Source organism: Sardina pilchardus, chromosome 7, assembly GCF_963854185.1.
Source record: "Sardina pilchardus chromosome 7, fSarPil1.1, whole genome shotgun sequence".
NCBI classification, from domain to species: Eukaryota; Metazoa; Chordata; class Actinopteri; order Clupeiformes; family Clupeidae; genus Sardina; species Sardina pilchardus.
In genome coordinates, this window is record NC_085000.1 from 22,887,762 (window position 1) to 22,912,039 (window position 24,278).

Below are 24,278 nucleotides of genomic sequence, written 5' to 3' on the forward strand. Positions count from 1 at the left end.
CAACACTGCATTGAGTGCAATATGGAATGTCACGAGGGACATGATGGCAGCAGTTACGCCATTAAGGCAGATGGGAGAGATGGTTTCATTAGGGTTAATGGATGGCCAAGACTCGACAATGAGCATCAATCTTATACCTCTCCACATCTCCTCTCTCATTTCCTTTCCTCGCCTGCCTTCTCTACTCTCTCCTCCTCTCCTCTCGACTAACTCTTCAGTCTTCAGCCACTTTGGCCTTACCTGCCAACGCGACGCCTAATGTTTCACAAGAACATCGTCGGTTGGCTCCCCGCGGCCCCCATTACGTATAGCGGGCGGCTAGAGGTCGCCTCAAGGTCGCCTCAAGGCGCAGTCTGGGTCAGAGTGGCCTGGAGTCTCTGGCTGCGGTGTAGGGAAGGAACGCCACAGGGGGGGTTCCGGAGCCACCGGAGCGGGGGGTCCGCTTCACACACCAGCTCTCCGTGCGAGACGCAGCGAGAGTGAGAGTGACTTCCTCACCCTCTCTCAGCAAGGCTCGCGCACGCCATCTCGAGAATGACAAGTCACATTCCATCTGCAGTGTCCTTGGTGTGTGGTTTTGTTTGATGCTTGATGCTTGCGTTCCCTCTCCTTTTTGCCTCAAGTCCTATCCTGTGTTCATCGTTGTTCATCTTCTTTCACCGTTTCAAGGCTCTTCTTGTTCAAGCATATTCCAGTAATTACTCTACATATTCTTACTTTGATTTGATTGATTAATCACATCATCACTTGTTTCCCCACTCTAAATAGGAAATAGGATTAGCAACTCTTATCCCAGCAAACCAAACAACAGCATCCCATTCACAAACATAAAAAAAACACCTCATTACAATACATTTAAGACATGAACCTTTGTGATACAATTCCTTTCAGAGGAACCTAAAGACCATTATTTCTCTCGTATATTGTATGCTATATGCAATATGCACATACAAGAGCTATGTATGTATAACCTGTGTACAATATATGTATTGCATACCAGATGTATATTGAATGGCCTAATGAAGTTCAATGTGCAATGTCTACCTTCATCCTTAATGCTAGTGCTGTACCTTAGCAATCGTATGCAATCCAGCAGAAAACTCCGATAAGCACCTCTACACATTTCCACAGCCCAGGACAGAGGGAAACAGACATTTAAATCTAGCAAAAGCTGGTACCGTCACCTGGATCCCCATTCCAAGCTGCTAACCAAGGTGTGCTTTCTTGCAGCAAATTATAAATGTATGAATCGGCAAAGAAAGTATTACAGTGTGTGTGTGTGTGTCTGTGTGTGTGTGTGTGTGTGTGTGTGTGTGTGTGTGTGTGTATGTGCGTGTGCATGTGAGTATGCTTACAGTATGTGTGCTTCTGAATGTGTGTTTAGGTGTGAATGAGCATGTTTGCCTAAGTGTGTATGTGTGCGTGTGCGTGTGTGTGTGTGTGTGTGTGAGTGAGTTATGGTTATGGTTATGGTTATAGTTATTTAGCAGACACCTTTGTGAGAAAGAGAGACAGTAGCTTACACGTACAGTATGTCCTGCCCACTCTGGATTAGCGGGTCACAGAGTAATCTCATATTACTGATGCTTTGTAATGAAGACCTTATTACCACCTGTGGGATCAGCTGGGCTTTTGGCGTCACTAAATAATTCACTGCCTGTTCCTGCTTCTGCTCCCATCAGCTCAATGATGGCTGCTGATTCCTGCTGCCTCTCCTTCAACACCAAGCACCCTTCAACACCAAGCACCCCCCCCCCCCCCCCCCCCCCCCAACCCTGCCCTAAGTCCACAGCAACATTCTAACATGAGCAATGCTGGGAGAGAAGGCTATTGAGAGCTCTGTGACAAACCCCACTATACATTTTCTCGTTGTATGTGTGTGTGTGTGCTTGTGTGCGTGCCTGCATGCGTGCGTGTGTGCGTGCCTGCGTGCATGTGTGTGTGTGGGCCAAGCAAATCACAAAATTCTGCTCAGTATCCAGCATAATTGGGAGCCTCTTCATTCGGAGAAGTAGGTGTCACCTTTATCCGTAGAACACTCAGTGGGCAGACCTTTTGACCTTTCTGTGTAAGACTCCTCTGAACTAAATTTGGATTGTGCTATGATAAAGGTCTAACTCTCAATCCAAATAAAGTAGTAAACTGTGTGTCACACTGAGTGCTTCTCATGGCCGTCTACATTTATTTATTTCCTGAAGGACCTAGCTCAGTGGGAGAACCGCCGTATGAGGGGTCATTCATGTGAACATAGCCCACACTTGCTCTAAAAACAGCACTGAAAGATCAGCTTTGAGAGTTCCGCTCTCCAATAAACCCAAACACACTGTTACCTAAATACAGAAAACGTACTGTAGCTACTTGAAAACTCTGGCTGGCTCCAACATGGCTAACACAGTATTGCATCAACGTCAGCAACATCATTACATCTTTCTACCCAAGGATAATTTGAACTGGTCGATTACTGTAAGGTAAAGCAAGAGGGAGAGAGGGAAAGAAAGAGTTCATAACAGTTCCCTCACACAAGCATGGTAGTAACATCCAGTTGTCTACTCTCAGGCAGTCACCCAAGAATAGGCTACAAAGTGAGTTTGATGTTTTTGTTTGTTTGTTTTCAGTAGCATAGGCCTATTCTATTTTACGACATAGTATATCGATACGGCAGTTTGAAACTACCGTAATACGCAACGTAACTTACAAAATGATCAATTACTTACCCGCATCGATCAGGATTTGTCGCCAGTCTGCCGCGCTTGTGTATCATCGACCCATGGTTTTTGTATCGACAACTTCACGTGCGACTACTATGAGATGGTGATGAAGATGGACATGTAGGCACATCACCTCAGCCGCGTAGACCCCTCCCTTCATATAAAACCGTTATGAAATATCATAAATTTATGGGAAACTTCAAGACAGGACAGGAGTCGGGAGAACTGAGCAACATTTGGTAAGCATTTCCTCATCCTATTCTAGTACACCACTTGTACTACAGCATTTACAGTAGGGTTGTATAACATAATGGCTTTTATGGTAAGTATTTCATCAGGGCCCTTGCAGCGAGGACTAATAGCCTACATAAATTCATGATATTAACCTATTTAAATGTTTCTGAGGGAGTATTCCTACATAGTTGAGTGGAATATGAAGTCTCTTTATTGTCAGCCTCTGAAGTTGCTGTACGTTGGCAATTAGTAGTCTGGCTATCACCATACTAAGCTCAATCCTTTAAGATTGAACATTAGTCTGGGGAGTCTGCACTTTATTTATACTGCAAAAGAAGTGTGATCAATAGGCATAGTTCAAATGACTGTACGCTTTTGGATTGTCCTTCAACCAACCAGACCAACAATTAATCCGGGTGCGCCTTTTGGATAAGTTTGTGATTGGACCCAGAAGATGTGGACAGGAAGCAGGAGAGATAGATGTGCGGGTTTCCAGCCTGAGCTGCAGGGCGAAATACAATCACCGGCAGATCAGGCAGGGTTTACCCAGCCTAGACAATTCCAGCTGTGAATTTGCAAAGGGCTAGAACTAGTACCTAGTTTAATAGGAGGCTATGAAATAGTCTAGAGATGAGTAATAAAAAATAATAATGGAATTGTCAATTGTAGCAAGATGGGACAGTGACTGGTAGTTTTTAGACAATTAATATCCGCTTTGATAATTTTGTATCTGGTCTTTGATACAGTTGCTACAGGTAGCAAACACATACACACATGCACGCACGCAGGCACACACACACACACACACACACACACACACACACACACACACCACCACCACCATCACATGATGGGGATGTGTCAGGTGCTTTGAAGCCTTCAGTTCTAAACCCACCTGATTGTTTTTTGGCTGTGTGGAGAGATGGTTACAGTGGAGACTAGGTTGCTTTGAAACTCAAAGACCTGTCTCTTTCATGTGCAGGTACAGGTGCATGGTCGGAGGGCCTATCTATCTATCTATCTATCTATCTATCTATCTATCTATCTATCTACAGTATCTACAGTATCTATCTATCTATCTATCTATCTATTTGAAGTTTGAACTTCACACAATTCTTGCCGTTCCTTGCAATACTTTTGAGTACATTTTGCTTTACCGTGCAATACTTTCACTCTTGATAACACAAAAGTGTTGCTGGTACTGTAGGCTAAATGTTAAATGAAACATAACATGTTGTGAATTAATGCTAAAGTGTTAGGGCATATACAGAAAAAGATGCTTATGAATTACTGTAAAAATATCACATTGACCATCAGAGGGCTCCACTGACAGCCCTATAGCCCTCTTCTCTGGATGATTCCAGAACATCTGTGCATTAATGTGTTTGTATAAAGTTACTCATTTATCCTCAATCAGAGGGAAGGACATCCTGATCTAAGTGCTAAATCACTGGCTCCTTTGCTGGTTGTCATAGCAGGAATATTCTCTGTGGGTGTTGAACAGAATAGTGTTAAACATCAGAAGACTGACAAGATTTGGGAAATATTTTTGTTTTTTGGAAAGATTGGAGTCAATTCAAATGTATTTATTTTTATTTGTTCCAGAGACTACAACCTTTCAAGAATTTCTGGTGTAAGGATGGTTTAAACTGAATCAGCATCAAATGCTCTTCCAGTCCACTAGAGGGAACCTAATGCTTAACCCAAAGTAGGTTAAAGGTGCTTGGTGACCCTCTTGGATTGACCTGCTAAATCCTAAACCTGAGGGATTGACACATGTATCTTTTTGATTATTCTATTACACTATCTCCATTTTACATTACAATCCACATAGTAAGGGGTCTCATCTACCCAATGCAGAAGTGTACACTAAAAGAATATAATATATAACCAGCAGATGGCATACCTGACTCAAAAAACAGCAATACTGTAATATTAATTTGAGAAGTTTTAGCACACGTCATCTAAAAAAAAAAAAAAAAAATCAGAATATAATTTAGATAAGATTAGATTAGATTAAGATGATGATTTAAATGGTTTAGAATAGACGTCAGTGAACAATCTTTCTGACCGTTTTCTTCCCAGGATTATTTACAAGATGTATTACTCCTCCTCTCTCTTTCTCACTCTCTATCTATCTTTCTATATCTTATAAAAACTATAGTTTACAATGTTTAGCCTTTAGTGTTGTAGATAACGGACCTACAATCTTGCTAACCAAATAAATAAATACAAATAGGCTATTCTCTCACTATAGCACTGGCTAGCATATGCTACAGGGACATGCTCCTGCTACCTAATGACACTGCTTGGCTGCGGATCAAGTCTGTGACGAGCCGTTAGGCTCCCTAACATGCCCCTAATCTACAAATCCGTTTAATAAAGCCCCATCAAGAAAGTGCTGAGGCTACTGGCCCTGCGGCTATGGCCCTATAAAGCTATAGGCTATTTATCTCCCAACTCCCCTCTCCCCTTACTTTCCCTTTCTGTGCATCTGTGTCCTCTGTCTGTCTGTCTACCTGAAAAGTCTGAACTTCTAGTTGCCTATTACAATAAGTCTCTGTCTGTGTGCGTCTGCTAGAAATGTATTTGTTTCTTTTCCATGTTAGATATCTTTGAGAGATATGTTCAAAATGTGATGCATACGGTAGATGTGTGATATCAGATACTGTACGAACAGAAGCAGATCACATTAAAGCAACATGATTCTTGGAATCAATGCTTTTCAATAATGACTGCTGTCAAGGGGTTTCAGACTGGCTGTTATGTTTCCAAATACATTTTTATGTGTGTATTGTACTGTTTTGACATTGGTCGACTTTGACCAAGCTTGGTTGGAGATTGTATATGTCATTTCAAATAGTGAAATTACTCTTTTCTCCATTTGTAAGTTCAAAAGATATACTGTAGGCCTAACAGTTTTGTACATTTGGACGGGCTAGACTTAAACTGTATCTGCTAAGCTTACATATATATTTCCCCGGTATATGTCTTTTCCTGTATCCTGCTTGTCAGTAACACCTGTAGCCATACAGTATATACCATAGGCCTAAACCTACCATTGGCATTTGCACCATAAAACAATGTAATGGCAATTGTGCTAACAAAATGTACAATAAAAAATGGGATGATTCTGGGAAAAAAAAATATTCAAAACACAGACACACACACACACGCGCGCATGCAGGCAGCATGTACACATGCACGCACGCACGCACGCACACACACACACACACACACACACACACACACACACACACACACACACACACACACACACACACACACACACACACACACATAATTATAAAGTGTCTGTGTTATTTTACTATTGAGAGAGAGAGATAGAAAGAGAGACAGGAAAGGATGAGACGGGGGTCTGACTGAGGGGGATTGTGGGAGCTGCATTCTGAGTGGGGATTTGGTTCAAACACACAACAGCTCCTCTCCACTCCAGTGGCCCCCAGGCCCAGTCGAGTGGAAAATGGAAAATGATGGATTTCACAGATAGAGAGCGGAGACTGACACGCACCTTTAAAAAGGTTTAAAAAGGAGACTCCTTCAACCTCTCTCTGCCATTTCGCCATTGTTTTCATCTTCCTTTATTTTCACACACACACACACACACACACACACAGATATGTTCACATGTTCACACACACACATACACATACACACACACACACACACACACACACACACACACATACACACACACACACACACACACACATTCTCACATCGCAAACCTGTATTAACAATCCAAGTGTAAGAAAAGAAATGCCAAATTCTGCCTTAATCTTAAAGAGACCCTATGCAACTTTTTCATAGTCATAAAATCGCTTAGAAATCGTTGTTTTGCTTGACTGACCAGTTTTATCGAAAACAGTAATATTTCCTCCCGCGCCCAGTGTCCCTATCCGCTATTGCAACCTTGCAGTTTCTGTTGGAGACGATCGCTCCTTGTTTACATCTTGAAGTTTACGCGTCTAAGAGACGCGTAAGGAACAAGAAGAACCATGCTTGCAATTTATAAATATATATATATAGCCTATATATGTATAAATATACACACTAAAGCTGTAGGGGACGCTCTGAAGAGAAATATGCAAGCATAAAACGAGCAAAAACGAAAAGAGAAAACGAAACCGGAGATGAAATCGCCAATTCTGCAAAGTTTCTCTTTAAATGCTCTTATTATACTGTCAGCTGTGGTCTTAAATGGCCAGGAAACAAGTGAGAGCATGTGAGGAGGAGAGGATGGACCAAAGGATGGACGGAAGTAAAGAGGTGTAAGACTTTAGAGACCATCTTTCACTTTCAACCTAGTGTAGGGGTCAGATGAGATTGGACTGATTTGACTCTTTCCCCTCCTTATTCTCATTCATTTCTATTCTTTCTCTTTCTATCAACGTTTCCAAAGGCAGGATTGAAGAATTTTCACGATGATGAGTACAATGAGGATTAAAGCCATAATCATGCGTTCAAGCATTAGGTGCACTGATGAGGTGTGGGCAGGTGTAACCTCAATAACTTGATGAGTGGCCACTTACGCTTTCTGCATCTGCAATGTGGTCTGGGATTATGATATTAGCCACTGGCCTAGATCACCTGAGTGCTGACAGTCTGGAAACGGACGGCTAATCCCAGGTGTCTTTATAAAGCGGCGGGTACACACCCCCAGGTCCACTTGTAGCCAGGTCTGGCCTTGTCCATCTCCCCTTGCCAAAACAACACCAGCTCAGGAATCTACCACCGTTTCGAGGGGCTGACCGACACCACCCAACCGCAGCCATGAACGGCACAGAGGGTCCGTTCTTCTACATCCCCATGTCCAACGCCACCGGCGTGGTCAGGAGCCCGTACGACTATCCGCAGTACTACCTGGTGCCACCATGGGGCTACGCCTGCCTGGCTGCCTACATGTTCTTACTCATTCTCACCGGATTCCCCGTCAACTTCCTCACGCTGTACGTCACAATCGAACACAAGAAGCTACGCTCGCCCCTCAACTACATCCTGCTCAACTTGGCCGTGGCCGACCTCTTCATGGTGATCGGCGGCTTCACCACCACGATGTGGACCTCGCTCAACGGCTACTTCGTCTTCGGCCGCATGGGCTGCAACATCGAGGGCTTCTTCGCCACCCTGGGCGGTGAGATCGCGCTCTGGTCCCTGGTCGTGCTGTCCATGGAGAGGTGGATTGTGGTCTGCAAGCCCATGAGCAACTTCCGCTTCGGCGAGAACCACGCCGTCATGGGCGTCGCGTTCTCCTGGTTCATGGCCGCGGCTTGTGCCGTGCCGCCCCTGGTCGGCTGGTCCCGTTACATCCCCGAGGGCATGCAGTGCTCGTGCGGAATCGACTACTACACACGCGCCGAGGGCTTCAACAACGAGTCCTTTGTCATCTACATGTTCGTCGTCCACTTCACCTGCCCCCTGACCATCATCACCTTCTGCTACGGCCGCCTGGTCTGCACCGTCAAGGAGGCCGCCGCCCAGCAGCAGGAGTCCGAGACCACCCAGAGGGCCGAGCGTGAGGTCACCCGCATGGTCATCATCATGTTCGTCGCCTTCTTGGCATGCTGGGTGCCCTACGCCAGTGTAGCTTGGTATATCTTCACGCACCAGGGCAGCGAGTTCGGGCCAGTCTTCATGACCATCCCGGCTTTCTTTGCCAAGAGCTCCGCCGTCTACAACCCCGTCATCTACATTTGCTTGAACAAGCAGTTCCGCCACTGCATGATCACCACCCTGTGCTGCGGCAAGAACCCCTTCGAGGAAGAGGAGGGCTCCACCACCGCCTCCAAGACCGAGGCCTCCTCCGTCTCCTCCGTCTCCCCAGCATAAGCGCGCTCGCCCGGTCCCCCGGTCTGAGCTTCAGGTGCAACGGTGCCCCAAGACGTCGTCCTCCCAACCCATGCAGAGACAAAGACGAAGACTCCAACCTCTGAGGAACAAGCGGCCACTACCACCGTCTACAGAAGTAACTTCCCTATTATTCTTTTCTTCTTTTGTATTTTTACAAAAACTCAAAAGAGTTGAGTTCGACCTAAAGACAGTTGTGTGAGATGGCAGCCCACATCCAAGTCGATTCTGTATGTACAGTCGAGTCCAACATCAGAGTACAATAAGATGTTTTTTTACCTCTATTCTCCTCAGAGGCTACTCAAAAGAAGATATCTTACAACTTTTAATGTTGGACTCCGTAAGTTACTGGCTTTGTTGTGAAAGTAGAGGCATGTAATCAAAGGCAACGTAAAATAAAACGCACTTTGCAAATGAATCACCCAGTTCATGTTTTAATTAAAGGGAAGTGTTGATGGATACATGTTATCTTAGTGTTTTGGAACTAAATAAAAGTGATTCACCTGAAAAGAGAGGTTGACTGTGTACCGATGTATTATTGTGCATCACACCCTTAGATTAGTTCCATGGTAGACAAGCAGCAGCAAAACCAGCACTGCTATTTTAAGAAATGTTAATGTCACAAATTTCTGTTTCAAGATCATTTCTTTATAGCACTTGGCTTTAAAAATCAGAAATGTAAATACACTAAATTGTCTTTTAGAGACAAAAAAAAGGAAGACAGAGGAAGAAAAACACAGATATCTAGACAGACCAGCAAATAATCAGGTAATGTAGAATATATCACAGGGAATGTAGAACATATGACAGGTAATGTTCAAGAGATGTACAGTATATGGAGTTTATACAGTTAGAGTACAACTGTAATGTCACCTTGTATTAGTGGCTCAGTGGAGCTCATGGAGGATTATAATCCAAATATAAACCTGTACGCAGGCAGGTGTGATGATTATCACTGATGCACCTTTCATTGTGCTATAGGGCAGAAAGGTCAGTGAGTAAGGAGATTATTATATTATGATATGATTATGCCTCATCTTCTGAAAGGTAGGGTATCTGCAATCCTCATGTTAACTACGAATGCCATGACAGTGCGTACTTACGCAAGGACACACAGACATACGTGTAGGTGCCCTCTCTTTTTTTGCTCTCACGCATATTCGCACACACACACACACACACACACACACACACACACACACAGACCCCTATACATAGTCAACCCTACACATGTTTATACCTGAAAGAACATAGCCGACCATGTAAATTCTTTCCCTCATTTACTAACAATTACTAACACACACATACAGAGAGAGAGAGAGAGAGAGAGACCAGGGTCGCCTCTAGAAATAATGGGCCCTATGAAAAACAATATTGATAATAAGATAATAAAGTTAATAATATTGGGCCGTCCTAATGATAGTAATAATGTTGGTCATTATGTTCTATGAAGGTCCCTTAGGGCCCTTGGAATCATTTGAACATTCTTCTGCCATGTGGTACCCCCGACACAGACACACAAACGCACAAACACACAAACACAACACACATCAGCATAATCTTTCTTTTCAGGACAAAGCCCTCCACATTCCAACTCTCTCTCTCTCTCTCTCTCTCTCTCTCTCTCTAACGCACACACACACACACACACACTCCCATACACCTATAAACCCTCTAAGGCTTTCCGGGGTACAACAACGCCACATCAGAAGGAGGCAGTGCCACAGTTGCTGCGTTGGATTCCTCTCCAAGCTCTCTCCCTCTGTCTCTCCCAGCTCACGTAACACGGCTCACGCTGGAGCTCCAGCCTCTGCTCCTCCATCATTATTTTACCCCAGCAATGACTTATTCATGCCCCAGGCAATCGGGACTTCGTTAGGATCCTCCTCCAGGCCCTGCACCCACAGATGAATGATGGAGAGGTGTGTAAAGGGAGGTGTGTGTGTGTGTGTGTGTGTGTGTGTGTGTGTGTGCATGTGTATCTGTCAAACTACTGTTTCTACAACTAAACAAACCTTAGAACCCATTTATAATGACCTCACTGCATCTCTATGGCAACCGTTTCTACCATTGGAATACAGGCAAGTTGGTTATCGCTCACATCAGTGACTGCAGAAATGCATACACACACACACACACACACACACACACACACATTTACACACTCACACTGACACAAAAGCAACATACAACTATTTGCTTCTTCCAACTGGCCCCTTTAATATAGTAACTCTCCAGATGCTACAGAATCAGTGTGATCACTGCTCAGACCCCTATTCACTCATTCAAAAGAATCAGATCAAGTGCACCACCAGCAGCCTATAGTGTAGCCAGAGCTGAAATCCTGTTCAGCAGAGAGAACACAATGGCCCTAATCCAGTCATCAGAGCAAATGTGTGTAGTGCAGTCCATTCTGTAAGTACATTAGTCTGTGTCTCTAGAGAATAAATCTTATGCATCTTCTGTGCGTGCTTTGAAACCATTGAGATATGGACATAACAATGACATTTTCAGATGATGATTTTTTTGGGGGGAGACTCATTTTAAATTCTACATCTTGCTTTTTTCTCCGGAAAGAACTCCTATGTTCTCGATTCCGCTTCTCCGGCTCCGCCTGCATGGCTGAAGTATTCAGCTGTCAGCCTCGCTCCTGTCACTATCCTCCGTCGCGCAGGAATCTGTCTTCATTCTGTTTCCATAACAACTGCCTGTCAAGGTCACGTTGCCCTGCCAGTCCTTCCAGGGAGCTGGTTGCCATGATGTCACCCTCATTTCTTGAGAGCCCTTATTAACCCTTAGTGAAAACATGCCTCATCAACGCCTCTCCCTCCCTCTCTCTCTCTCTCTCTCTCTCCTCTCTCTCTGCCTCCTCTCAGTTTTCTGTCTAGCATGTCGCTATATTTAACTCATCATGAGGAGGATTTTTGTTTACTTACAGACGTCTTTTGCACTGTTTGCTGTATACAGATCAGGGTTTCCACCGGTCCATTTCTGGAATATTTTGGCATTTTAATGAAGTCCATTGTAGACATGGAATGTCAGGGAATTATATCAAATTTGGGACAAAGTAAGGGAATATCAGGGAATTATGTTGTAGCATTTCAAAATGCACTTGCCAAAACAGATATTAAGCCTAATGCAAATATATTTCCGTGCAGAATTAGTGCATACTGTATCTGGTTATTATCTTTACAGCTTGCTTGAGTGGTTGTGGTTAGCCCAACTTTGTTTATTCAAGGCTAATTCATTCATCCTCCGCTCTGAAAATAGTCACAGCTTCTTGAACACAGCATGTCTGGTCTGACATCTTTGGTCATTACAGACCATGGATATTTCAGTTTTTCTCTTGTCAAGAAAAAGTAATGGGTTTTTACATTTGACTCAGAGTGGGAACCTTGATAGATGAATACGTGCAGGACCCACACATAATAGGTGGAAGTGCAATATCATAGTGTACATTGACATCCATCACATTATAGATCACTAACATCGTACTAACAACACTAATATCGTCCACTGCAGAGCACTGGTGCAGATCCATTGAGGCACAAACCGCGGTGACATGTTCCACAGCATAAACCCCAACAGTGCCATATTGATGAGGGGCATGTCACCAAAAGTCCTATTATATTTGCAAACGGAGGCGGCGGTGGTTGGTGGCTGGTTTCTCCCACGGGTGAATTACAGTGACGGTGTGGAAGTTGAAGCGTCCGCCCAAAGGTATGGGGACACCACGGAGGGAATGCATCTCCCTGAACGCCATCAAGCCGCTGTCACCACATTCTGTCACCACAGAGGTGCTCGGCAAGCAGAAATAGCTGTGCAGGAGCTTAATATTCTCCTTTGGTCTATTTATAGGACGGATGCTGTCAGTCCCGGTACAAGGGGGGATGTGGTTGGGAGGGGGGGGGGGGGGAGAGGGGGGGGGGGTGCGCGTGGAGGGCCAGGCTGCCGACACACCCCGCGCTCGACAGGTACCTCTCGCTGAGCTGCATGTGGAGTCTGAGAGGGGGGTGAGGGGGAGGGAGGGGGGGAAGACATTACCACACTAAGCAGAAGGGCCCAGATGTTACACAACCGCGCCGCATTACAGCGCGTGTAACAACATAACGCTTCATCCAGAATAAGTCTGTCTAAACCCCCCCCATGAGTAACACACCACAAGCAGTTGAGTTATGCAATTCCCGCACTGAAATTGCAATAAGACATGCAGTACGGTGGTGATCACTGTAAAAAAAGAATGTCTTCTCTCTTCTTCCCCTTCTCCCAAATCTCAGTCATACCGCACATGGACTCAAGAAGGGAGAACTCCTCTACAGTGTATTTGTATGGAAAACTTTATTTGATAATAAAAATAGCATTCACAGACTTCTTTTTAATAGCTACATATACATTGTGATCCATCTGAAGGAACAGGAACAAAAAAAAAAGCTTTACTGGGTAAGTCCACATCTACTTGTACTTTAGACTAATGGTATGTATAGCCTCATGATTTTACATAAAGCTATGAACAATGTAGTATTTATATATGCATAGTGTTTTATAAAAAACAAAAAAAAGATTGGCCCATATACACGGTACTGCTTTTTTTTTCTCGACACAGAAAGAGCGTGAAGTCTGGATAACATCGCAAGAGGGATGATTCAGAGAGAGAACACAGACGGCATAACAAGTGCTTTTATGATACAAAGGCAGGCTAACCATCGAGAGATATCCAAACCCACACACACACAGTAGCTTCTTCATTGACTAATACAGTCTCTTTTTTTTTGCCCCGTTTCCAAAACACCGTTGCACATCTGATTCAGAGTTACAGTAGCCTACATATCACATTCCCCCTCTCCCTCCCTCTCCCGTCCCAATTTTTCAGAGATATAAACACAAATCACATCCCTCATGGCAAGAGGTTTTTCTCATAAACTTCTCTTCTGTACATGAAAAAAGGCAACAGTTTGTCGTCCACAGGTTTTTCTATAGTTTACATACAGTAGTAAAATTCTGTACAGGTGATGGTCCGCAAATCGGTAGTTACAGTACCATGGTGACGACTGTGACGGTAGAGCACGCTCAGTGTTGGTCAGATTTTTGTCTGATGTTACTGGTTACATGGCGTTTTCATGTGTTCACACAGAAAGAAAAAAAAAATGTACACTATACACACATGCTTACACGCAAACACGCCCACAACAAACACACTGATACATACTGTATATCCTATGCGCGCAAACACACACACACACACACACACACAACACACGCAAAACTCTACACAGCATCTCGTCAGTCACGCCCCAGTGTTCTGACATAGCTCGGCTCAGCAGGGCAGATTGATTCTGTTCCACATTGCTTCGGCGGCTCCTGACAGGTCTTTGATCAAACCGTTAGCACAAAGGACCATCATTGGGAAAAAGGGAGAGAGAAAGGGCGCAGCGGTGATACAGCCTGTGAATCAACAGAAGACTAGAGTAGCAAACACACACACACACACACACACACACACACACACACACACGCACACACACTTCATATCACATACTGACACAGCAGCATGAGCTGTGAGCTTGTGTAAGTCATCCAGTCTGACCATCCAGCCAGCAAACCTGAAGAGGTGTGTGTTGTGCTAATTTCTGTGGCGTGAGGTGATAAATGTCTCTGCAGCGAGCACCAAAGCAGGTGATGGCTGCTGTGGCTTTGAGCATAGGGCTTGCTTTAGACCCCATAAGGGATATGAACTAAACATGAACTCACAGACAGACGCTACTGCTGAGAGAGGAGAAAGCTGTGTATCATCACCCTGGCCTTTACGACCACTGAATACTCAAACAAAGGTTCCTTACTCTGTGCCATCAACAAAATCAGTAGACCAGTGCAGCAGACCGCCAAGCTCTCTTAGGAATATATGTTTTGTATTTCTTCAGTCTCTTACGAGTTTTACAGTATATACTTCATTCCTGGGTCACAAGCCTTCTGCTTCACAAAGAATCAAAGAAAAAAAAAAGAAAGATAAAAATTGTAAAATTGGTCACCTATCTTCTCCCTGTCTGTCTCGTGGATGGAGGTGAGCTGTGGTGGAGTTAGGGTTGTTGAAGGTTATTGTGTAATTTGGGGATTGTGGACTTATCAGAAAAGATTACCAGTTCAGCCAAAATGAACACTCATACTCGACTTGCTTTCACCAATCAGATATCTAACACAGGACATAGGGCCATCATAAGTGAATACCATTGCAATGATCTTATGCTAAACACAGGCCTAAACATTTGCTGGAGAGATATCCGATAACGTAAAACATATGTTTCGTACTGAAGAACTGAACCAGTTTCTGGGTATAATTAGCATACTGTGTTAGCAGGACAGCATGTTCATTCTTTGTATAGCAGTATTAGCATGTTACCAATAAGCAAAAGCAGGAATGAATTGGAGGATGGCAAATTAAATTGGGAATCAAGTAAGTTTGAATTGATTTCTGCTGAATTTAGTTTTTTTGTTTTTAAAAATCTAATCTGAGGGAGAGTGAGACTATTATAAGAAGTGGTGTGCCTATGTCCTGTCTTGCCCTCACGTGCTTACTTGTTTTTGAGTCAATTTGTTTCAGGAAAATAAAACATCTTCACAAAGGATTTTTATTTTGTTTCTTTAAATATATTACTTCATTCGACAACAGTAGCATTGTAGTTAGCATTCACTTTAACTTTTTTACTTTTTCGTTTTTCTTTTTTCTTGCCTTCACTTGCAGCGATCATACCCAACAGCAGCTGAATGGCATGGGGGATAAGGCCCTGATCTGACCGACACCAGAGGGGACAAGGCCCTGGACATGCCGCGTGTGTGCCAGACCCGGGCCTGGACAGCGCCAGAGTCGTCTGCCGTCCGGTCTCGGCATTCATTCATTCATCAAATGTACAGAGTGTCTCAAGGCTTGTGCTATTTTCTGCCTACGGAGGCAGTAGAGGTGGGGGGGGGTAGGGTGGGGTGGGGAGGGTGGGGGGTGTTGAGACACACAGGAGTCCGATAAAAACCACTCTCAAATCGCAGCAGCACCAGATTCCACGCTTTGGCTGGTGCATGTGTGACTCATCAGTAAGTCTAACATCAGAATAAAAGATTAAGTATACCGATATCGTCCAAACAAAGAGGCCTGATGTCTAAGAACTCATTCACGAAATCACACATACAAATCATCATACAGACTTACATACTTTCTCCCATATTGGTCCACAGCATTCTCTCTCTCTCTCTCTTTCTTTCTTTCTTTCTTTCTTTCTTTCTTTCTTTCTTTGTCTTTCTTTCTTTCTTTCTTCCTCTTCACTGTCTCTCTTTCTCTCGCTCTCTTACTCTCTGATCAGCACAACAAACAAACAAACACAAAAGCAATGAAACTAAAAGATTGTACTTCTGCTGTATTAAGGGCTGTGAAGTTCAGCAGGGACACAGGAGGAGTTCCAAATCAATGAATCACCAAAATCAACCAAAATCAGGCAAAACATCCAAGCAATCACCAATCAGTCATTTCAACATCGAAAACCTATCAATCAACATTATTCAATCAACCAACCAAACGGTCAACCATACAAATGTATCAAACTGCTATCGTATGTAAACCGACCAGTAACGTCCATCAGTCAAGCAGTTTTTATGGGTCTGTTTCACAGCTCAGTAGTCCTCAGTAGTCCAGCAGGTGGCGCTAGAGAGCGAGTGCAGTTCAGTGCAGTAGCCCCTGGCAGTCGGGTAGTCAGATGCTAAGGTCGGTGTGGTTGTCTTTGTACAGCCGCCTCTTGGGCTCGGGCACGTGGGACTGGCCGGCGTTGTGGCCCCGGGTGGGCGGGTAGCCGTTGGAGCCGCACGACTTGAGCGTGTTGGTGCTGTAGTAGTCCTTGAGGCGCGCGGCCGGCGGGTCGTCGCGGTAACTGCTGCAGCTGCTGTCCGAGGTGGACTCGCAGCGGTAGCGTCTCTCGGGCGTGCCCAGGCCCCAGGGGTCGTCCGCCACGCGCTCGGAGTCGCGCAGCACGTTACCGTTCTTCAGGCCCCGCTCGGGGGTGCGTCCGCGGCCCGAGGCCACGCTCGCCATGCTGGCCGCCGCCGCCATGGCCTGGCCGTTGTTGTTGTTGGCGCGCTCCGGGGTGGACAGGGCGTCGCGGGAGAGCAGCGAGACGCGGCCCGGCGTGTGGTGCGGCTGCGGCTGCGGCGGCCGGTAGAAGACGGGCCGCTCGGGCGTGTGGGCCAGGCGCAGGAGCTGGCCGTGGCTGGACTGGCGGGAGGAGGCGGCGGTGGACGCGCGCTCGGGCGTGCGGTCGCGGTACTCGGCCCGCCGGTCCATGGACTTGGCGCGGCGGCGGTCCGGCGAGGCGTTGCGGTGGCGCGTGGGCGAGCGGTCCAGGGAGCCGCGGCGGGCCTGAGCCCCCCCGCCCGACTTCCTCTCCGGCGAGCGGCCGCCGCGCCGGCCCAGGGTCGCCGTCCCGCCGCTACCGCCGCCGTCCCGCTCGGACGACTTGCGCCCGAAGCCGCCCTCCTTGCGCAGCGTCTTGAAGAGCTTGGCGATGCCGCTCTCCGACTCGGACTTCTTCACCTTGCGGCGGTTGCTCTTCTTGGGGTCGTCCGCGGGCGGAGGCGACGGAGGCTGCTGGTTGTTCCAGGTGATGTGGTGCTGCTGAGGGTGGTGCTGGGAAGATAGAAGGTGCTGCTGCTGCTGCTGCTGCTGCTGCTGCTGTTGATACTGCTGCTGCTGGCTCGCTGGGGCCCGTGCGTAGTCCCTCCTGTCCTCCCTCTCTCTCTCGCTCTCTCTCTCTCTCCACTGCTCCATGTGTCGTGGTGGGGTGTGGTAGTCGGGTGAGTAGCTGGACTCGGATGGAATGTGGAATCGGCTGTTTGGCGGCAGAGTTCTCACTTCCGAAAGATTTTTCCCGGGTGAGGGAGGGTACCCGTCATTGGGCCCGTCTGCAAGGGAAGCAGTAAAAAAAGTCAATCACTTGCCTTTAAACAGAAGTGGAATACACTCTTAGCTTAAAAAAGGTTATCCACCACCTCTCTTACAGGAGAACCTTTTTACAAGTGCTGGGTAGACCATTTTCACCAAAAGATGGAGTCTCATAAATCCTCACTGTAACATTTTCACAAAAAAAGTTTCCACCCGTGACACAAAATCTAGTCCTGAAAATGCTATGCGGTTCTACCCAGCACTGTCTTTCTTTCTAAGAGTGAACAGCTACATGCCAAAAGAGGGCTGTGAAAACAAGCTCTTTAGGCCAGCTTGGTGTTAGTACTTCAGTACATGAGGAAGCTGATGTGCTTGTATTATAAGCAGAGTTATTTGCAGGGTAATGATCCAATGATTATGAGGAAGGAAGCTTAAAGAAAATGTGCCAATGCCATACTCATACCCATGACATCATGCATAGCCACACACGAGTGCATACATGTACATGTCTTTAAAACATACATATTACATACTATTACCCGTTACAACCCACAACATATATCTATTCCATAATGGTATGTCTACCATTAAAAGAATGTGGTCTACTTGAGACCAGTGTCCGCATTTAATTCAAAACAATCAAACAAAATAAATTTTGGTGTAAGCGCCCATTATTTGTTGTGCAGTACATCGGTTAGGTACTCAGTACAACTGTGTCTTTTGCGGTCATGTTAGTGTAGGCTAACTAAGATAGCATGAAGTCGTAAGAGATTTCTTTATGGAAGATAAGAGCCTGGCACCAAATGAACAAATATTTAAGAAACAGCAACCACAAACAGCACATGAACACTTACACGGAGATGTCAAATGTCACAATGAGCGTAAAAGAACCACCACAACAACGACAGCAACAACGATGACGACAACAACGAAAACATTGACACAGCCACAGCTAAAGCAGTGGAGTTCTGGCATTTCCACGGCAACCCTGTAAACCAGGGGTGGCCTGTCGGAGGACTAATGCCAGCAGCAGTGTTGACATGAATCCATTCCAGCGGGTGGGTAGTTGGGGTGGTGGTGGTGGTGGTGGGGGTTGGGGTGGTGTATGGGGGGGGGTAGGGTTCAGAGGTCAGGATGCAGTGCATTCTGGGGTTAACAACTCTCGGTCACATGGCACACCGAGGCACAGCCACATACACCAACGCGGCACATTGATCACCTGTTAAGCAGGCGCCAGCCCAACCCTCGGTCACTCAGCTGAACCCGGCCTTTGACGCAAGAGACCTCAGGAGGTCTCGGACACGGGGAACAGGCCGACGCTCAAACGCCACGTTCAGCTGGCGTTCGGGAGGGCTCGCGCGTGTTTAACGCAGGTCGGATGCAGCTGCGACGGCCACACAATGCAACCAATGGATTCATATGGGTGTGATGGAGGCAAAAGCACTGGTGAGAGGGGTGGGGATGGGAGTGGAATAGCAAACAGATTCTCCTTTGGGGATGGCTCAGGGGTCAGAGGTCGGATGGGAGGTGGAGGTAGGGGGTTTGGGGGGAGGGTAAGGGTCACGGGGGGAAGAGGGAAGGGGAAGGTCACGGTGGAAGACTGCGGGCTACAAACCGTGGTCTGATTTTGGCCCATCAGGTAGAAGCAGGGCTCGCCCAACTTATCATTCCTCATACACGAAGCGAGATGTGGAGGCATCATCGCTGCACACACGAGGAAAAAAAAGCCCAGCAAGAGAGAGAGAAGGAACGGGAAAACAGATGGAGAGGAAAGAGGAGAAACGAGAGAAATAGGACGAGAGAAGGGAATATAGAGAGATGGAGAGAGAACAGTAAAGAAGAAAGAAACAGTGAGAGAACATAAGAGAGAGAGAGAGAGTGAAACAGTGAGAGAACATGAGAGAGAGAGAAAAAGAGTGAAACAGTGAGAGAACATGAGAAAGAGAGAGAGCGAAACAGTGAGAGAGAGAGAGAGATAGAGATTGAGATAACACAGAGAGAGAAAAGTTTAGATCCTCAACACAGACAGAAGAACAGAGAGAAAAATGTTCTGTTTAAAAAATCCACCATCAGATTACTCTTGAAAGTGAAGTGAGAGTGTTCCTAAAATAGAAAGGTAAAATTGAACAAAAGCAACCAAATGACAACTGTCTCAAAATATTAGGAGAAAAGACATAAGCAAGCCGGTCTTTCTTCTGAGCCTCCACTGACAGCAGGTCAGTTAATCTCCAGGTTAATGCCATCCAGAGGACAAGAGGATGACAGAGCGAGACGTCATCAAGAAGATCATCACAGTAATTATCATCCATAACAGGCCACTCAGAAAGAGCTAGAACAAAATAACAATCGGGACGTTGTAGAGGATAGGAAGAAGAGAGAGGACCAGAGATAGAGAGAGAGAGAGAGAGAGAGAGAGAGAGAGAGAGAGAGAGAGAAAGAACGACTGGATAGAAACAGTAGGCTACATCATAACAACATAGAAACAGATAGTCATGGACAAAGAGGAAGAGAGGAAGAGAGAGGGAGAGAGAGAGAAAGAGAGAGACAGGAAAAGGAAAAGACAAAAAGACAGAAGTGATGGCTGTTTGGGACCCACCGTATTCGGGTACGGAGCCATCGCCCCTCTTGAGGACGAGCCGTGCGCGCCGCCCTCCGTTCTTGATGAGCTCGATGGCGCGCGAATGCTTCATATTCTTGGTGCTCTCGCCGTTGATCTCCAGAATCTCATCTCCCACCTGAGTGACACACACACACACACACACACACACACACATACTCCCACTGTCAGTCTCTCACACACAACCCCCTCACCAAAGATGCTAACATCAACACCAACATACCACCCAGCATAACAGCCATTTGACTAATACTGAACATTAACCTTAAAGAAACAGGTCAACATTTAGGGAAATTAGTGGCTAGCATATAGCTAAAAAGGAGCTTATGCTAAGCTAGGCTAATGGTGTCAGACTGAGTTATCACACGCGCAGAGAGGAGAGAGGTAGCCTATGTACTGTATCCTCCTATCTACAGTAACTCTGGGGTAGATGGCAAGAGGGCAAATAACCTAATTGGCCAAAATGTTGCCATGCTCCTTTAATAAACGTACACCTTTTTGTATGGGTGCAGTGCCCCCCCCCTCCTCCCCCCCTCACCTCTCCAGCGAGCAGGCGGACAGGCAACACCGAGGGACATGGAGTCATTAGAGTTTAATGGGGAGATGCTCGGCACGTCTCGTTATTACCCAGTTCAATTCCCAGCTAATTGGCTTATTACGGAGGGCTTATGAAAACTGAGGAGACGGAGGAGGTGAGAGTGCAGAGAAGGAAGATGGAGGAGAGGTGCAGGAGAGGTTCAGGAGCAGAGCACAGCACAGCCACGTTCCACTGGCCAGCCGCTCACTCGCTCATAATCACTGGGAGTGTCAGGTGAAATGGCTCCTTTGCAGGGAAAATTAGATGGTGGTGGTAAAGGATAGTGTTTAGATGGAGGAGCTAACAGCGTTTGGAAAGATTTGGACGGGGTGATTTCAGGTCTCAGAACGCATTTCAAAAGTGTGCAGTTATTTCTGTTTAGTGAGATGGCATGTTTTTAGTTCTAAAACTGTTTCTTTTGTAGCCTACTGTAGTTCGGCCTATTGTAGCCTACTATAGTTCAGTGCAGTGGTATAGCCTCCAAATATTAAGTAGCCTATAGTGGTGGCATTTCTGTCAGTGCATTTAACCCAAAATAATGAAAAATAAAACAGTCCAGTCTGTGCGGTTTTAACTAGGGCGTCATGTGTCTGTGCTGTAGTAACTAGCAGGGCTTCATGTGTCTGTAGTCTAGTAGAGCTTCTTGTGTCTGTTCTGTTTTAACTAGTAGGGCTTCATGTGTCTGTAGTCTAGTAGGGCTTCATGTGTCTGTTCTGTTTTAACTAGTAGGGCTTCATGTGTCTGTGCTGTGGTAACTAATAGAACTTCATGTGTCTGTGCTGTGGTAACTAGCAGGGCTTCATGTGTCTGTAGTCTAGTAGCTTCATGTGTCTGTTCTGTTTTAACTAGCAGGGCTTCATGTGTCTGTGCTGTGGTAACTAGCAGGGTTTTTTGTTTGGTGGGCTGGTGGTCAGTGCTCTTACCCTCATCTTGCCGTTTCGTACGGCCGATCCGTCCTCGGCCAGCCTCAGCACGTACAGGTCCATGTTGTACTCACGGCCTCCTCTCAGACTGAAGCCAAACCCTTTACTGTCCCTCTCCAGGTCCACCGAGTAGTACTCCGCATCCTGGGGGAAATCATCAGAGCAACATTAAGCATGCAGCAAGAACGCTAATGGTGGATTTATAGCAGACACAACAGGCAAACCTCAGGCCCCTAAGAGCCAATAACAACATCGGTTAAATGTGCAGTTGCCAAAATAAACAATCAGCTGCAACATACAGCAAAAACAAAACCATGTGGAAACATGGCAAACAGATGTTGAGTCCAGTTCTATGAAGATGTGTGTGAACTACTTTATTACCTTTGGATATTTTGAATTTCCCCTTGTGGATCAATAAAACATCTATCTATCTTTTTAGCTTGGAATCATATGTAATTTAACTTAAGCACCACAAACAGAGACGAGGAATGCACATCCTCTCAAACAAATAGATCCTGAGATGGATAAGTATCTGGACAGTCGTGGTAGATAAGACGCAGGGTAAATAGCGGAATGCATTAACCTTAAATCACCATGCTTTATTGGTCAGCGGAGGAGGGGGGTGGGGGTGGGGGGGGGGGACTGTAGGAGGTTGTGATCTCATTAACTGCTGTCCCACTAAAAACTTGCCCAGAATCGATCCCCAGCGCAGCTTTCCCTCAAGTCATGAATATTTAACTTGATCTTCCACTAGAGGGTAGACTACAGAACACCGCACAAGGGTAAAACAAGGGCACCAGGCACCCATGGCCAGACCTATGCTTTAACACACTCACCTGAACTCGACTTAATCTCACTGGCCTGACAACAGAAAGGATCCGTAATCCAACAGTGACTGTGTCTGTCAGTGACTTAAAATGTGCATTATGAATTCAGCATCTCAGCATCCGTACCCTCACCCCAGCGGCAAGAGAGTCGCATTATGCATTAAGCATTAAGCTCAACAGTGAACCCTGATTCACACTCTATCCCTGTCAAGAAGAAATATCGCTATCAGCAACAGAGAATGGAAACAAAAACAATCTGCTCTCCACAAAACTGCCTCGCATTTTTTGCACTGTTTGCTTTATGCTAAAACAAATCATTACAGTCTGAGACCTTTGCCACACTCTGATAAAAGAGTCAGGACAGACAATCAGCCATCCCTGTGCACAATCAATACCACAGACACAGAGGACTCTAGCGCAAGCAACAGCCTTGTGTTCCCAGGGCTGGGAAAACAAACAGGGCAGATTGAGTGGAGTGTGCAGTGCTGCTGGGGGGATAAAGGGGGGGGGGCGCTCACCTGGTTGGACTGTGTTTGCCCTGTCTGGGGAGCCTGTTTGGATTTCGCGTTGTTCCTGTAAACAGAGAGCAGTCCAACGATCAGCCAAGCATTAAGGAGACAACGCTTTTCCACTCACATTACCATACAGAGGAGACGAAGACAGAGAGAGGGAGGGATAGAGAGAGATAGGGAGAACGAGAGAAGGGAGAGAAGTAGAACGAGATGGAGCATGCGTGCATGTGTGTGTGTGTGTGTGTGTGTGTGTGTGTGTGTACATATATTATGTGTATCTATATTCTTAACTGATTTGGCCTTGAAACCCTGAATTTCCCATGGCTAGTTAAGAAACACTGTACTCTATACTACATATCTATTTCCATGTGTGTGTCTCTGTGTGTGCTACACCATATACTGTATGCATGTACTGTTTGTGTGTGTGTGTGTGTGTGTGTGTGTGTGTGTGCGTGACTCACCTAGGTTCGCTCTGCGGTGTGTGTGTGGTGGTTATAGTGGCAATCTTCTCAGCGTTGGTTAGGAGGGAGGCATTGGAGGATTCTACAGAGGAGAGAGGAGAGAGAGAGAGAGAGAGAGAGAGAGATCGTGGTGTTAGGCCTTTCCATCCTGACACTCTTAACCTCCTCCAGTCCCACGAGCTTTTGGTGTCACTTTTTTTGGGTCTGGTGAACTTTGGATGACATTTTCAGGGAGCTTGCAGCACGGTAAAAGTGCTAAAAAAAGATGGCTTTTTGTCACACAACAGGACTGATTGCTCAGAATGAATTTCTGCTGGGATTTCTAGCCGTCCTGAGACTGAGTGAGCTTCAGTGGAGAGAGTGGTTTGCACTGGACCAGGATATACTGCTATCCATTAATTGTGCACCATATTGGATATTAGATAAGATATTTGCTAGCGGCTAGCTATTACTGCGGTTGCTTATGAGGGGACATCTGCGTGTTCCTGTGCTCCTCATTAACACGATAATTTAGTCATGAAGGAAACAACAAAGGTTGGCGCTAGATGCCTGCTGTTTTGTTTGCTATTTGTGAGAGGAACGGACAGATCTTGTCAGAAACGCTGGACAGGAAACAGGAAATGTGATGTTCTCATAA

At 45.9% G+C, this 24,278-nt stretch overlaps 2 protein-coding genes across 12 annotated transcripts in view; one reads left to right on the forward strand and one right to left on the reverse strand.

Annotated features, from left to right (window-relative positions):
• Window positions 1-7,644: 7,644 nt before the first annotated feature.
• On the forward strand, window positions 7,645-9,228 carry LOC134087680 (rhodopsin). The gene has a single exon (XM_062541335.1). It carries the CDS (start codon window positions 7,737-7,739, stop codon window positions 8,790-8,792), a length of 1,056 nt encoding a protein of 351 aa, XP_062397319.1. The 5' UTR covers window positions 7,645-7,736; the 3' UTR covers window positions 8,793-9,228.
• A 6,301-nt stretch (window positions 9,229-15,529) lies between these two features.
• The window catches only part of LOC134087673 (membrane-associated guanylate kinase, WW and PDZ domain-containing protein 1-like), a 120,619-nt gene continuing 111,870 nt past the window's right edge, over window positions 15,530-24,278 (reverse strand). For all 11 annotated transcript variants that reach the window (XM_062541328.1, XM_062541324.1, XM_062541325.1 and 8 more), the window contains 5 exons: window positions 23,642-23,723; window positions 23,187-23,241; window positions 21,842-21,985; window positions 20,321-20,459; window positions 15,530-17,744 (listed from right to left, as the gene is read on the reverse strand). In XM_062541328.1, coding sequence (XP_062397312.1) covers window positions 16,543-17,744; window positions 20,321-20,459; window positions 21,842-21,985; window positions 23,187-23,241; window positions 23,642-23,723 — 1,622 coding nt within the window. In that variant the 3' untranslated portion in view covers window positions 15,530-16,542. The remainder of the gene's footprint in view (window positions 17,745-20,320; window positions 20,460-21,841; window positions 21,986-23,186; window positions 23,242-23,641; window positions 23,724-24,278) is intronic.

What these genes read in the sequence shown, in the direction of transcription:
- LOC134087680 (XM_062541335.1), top strand. Translation starts at nt 7,737, where the DNA reads ATGAACGGCACAGAGGGTCCGTTCTTCTACATCCCCATGTCCAACGCC.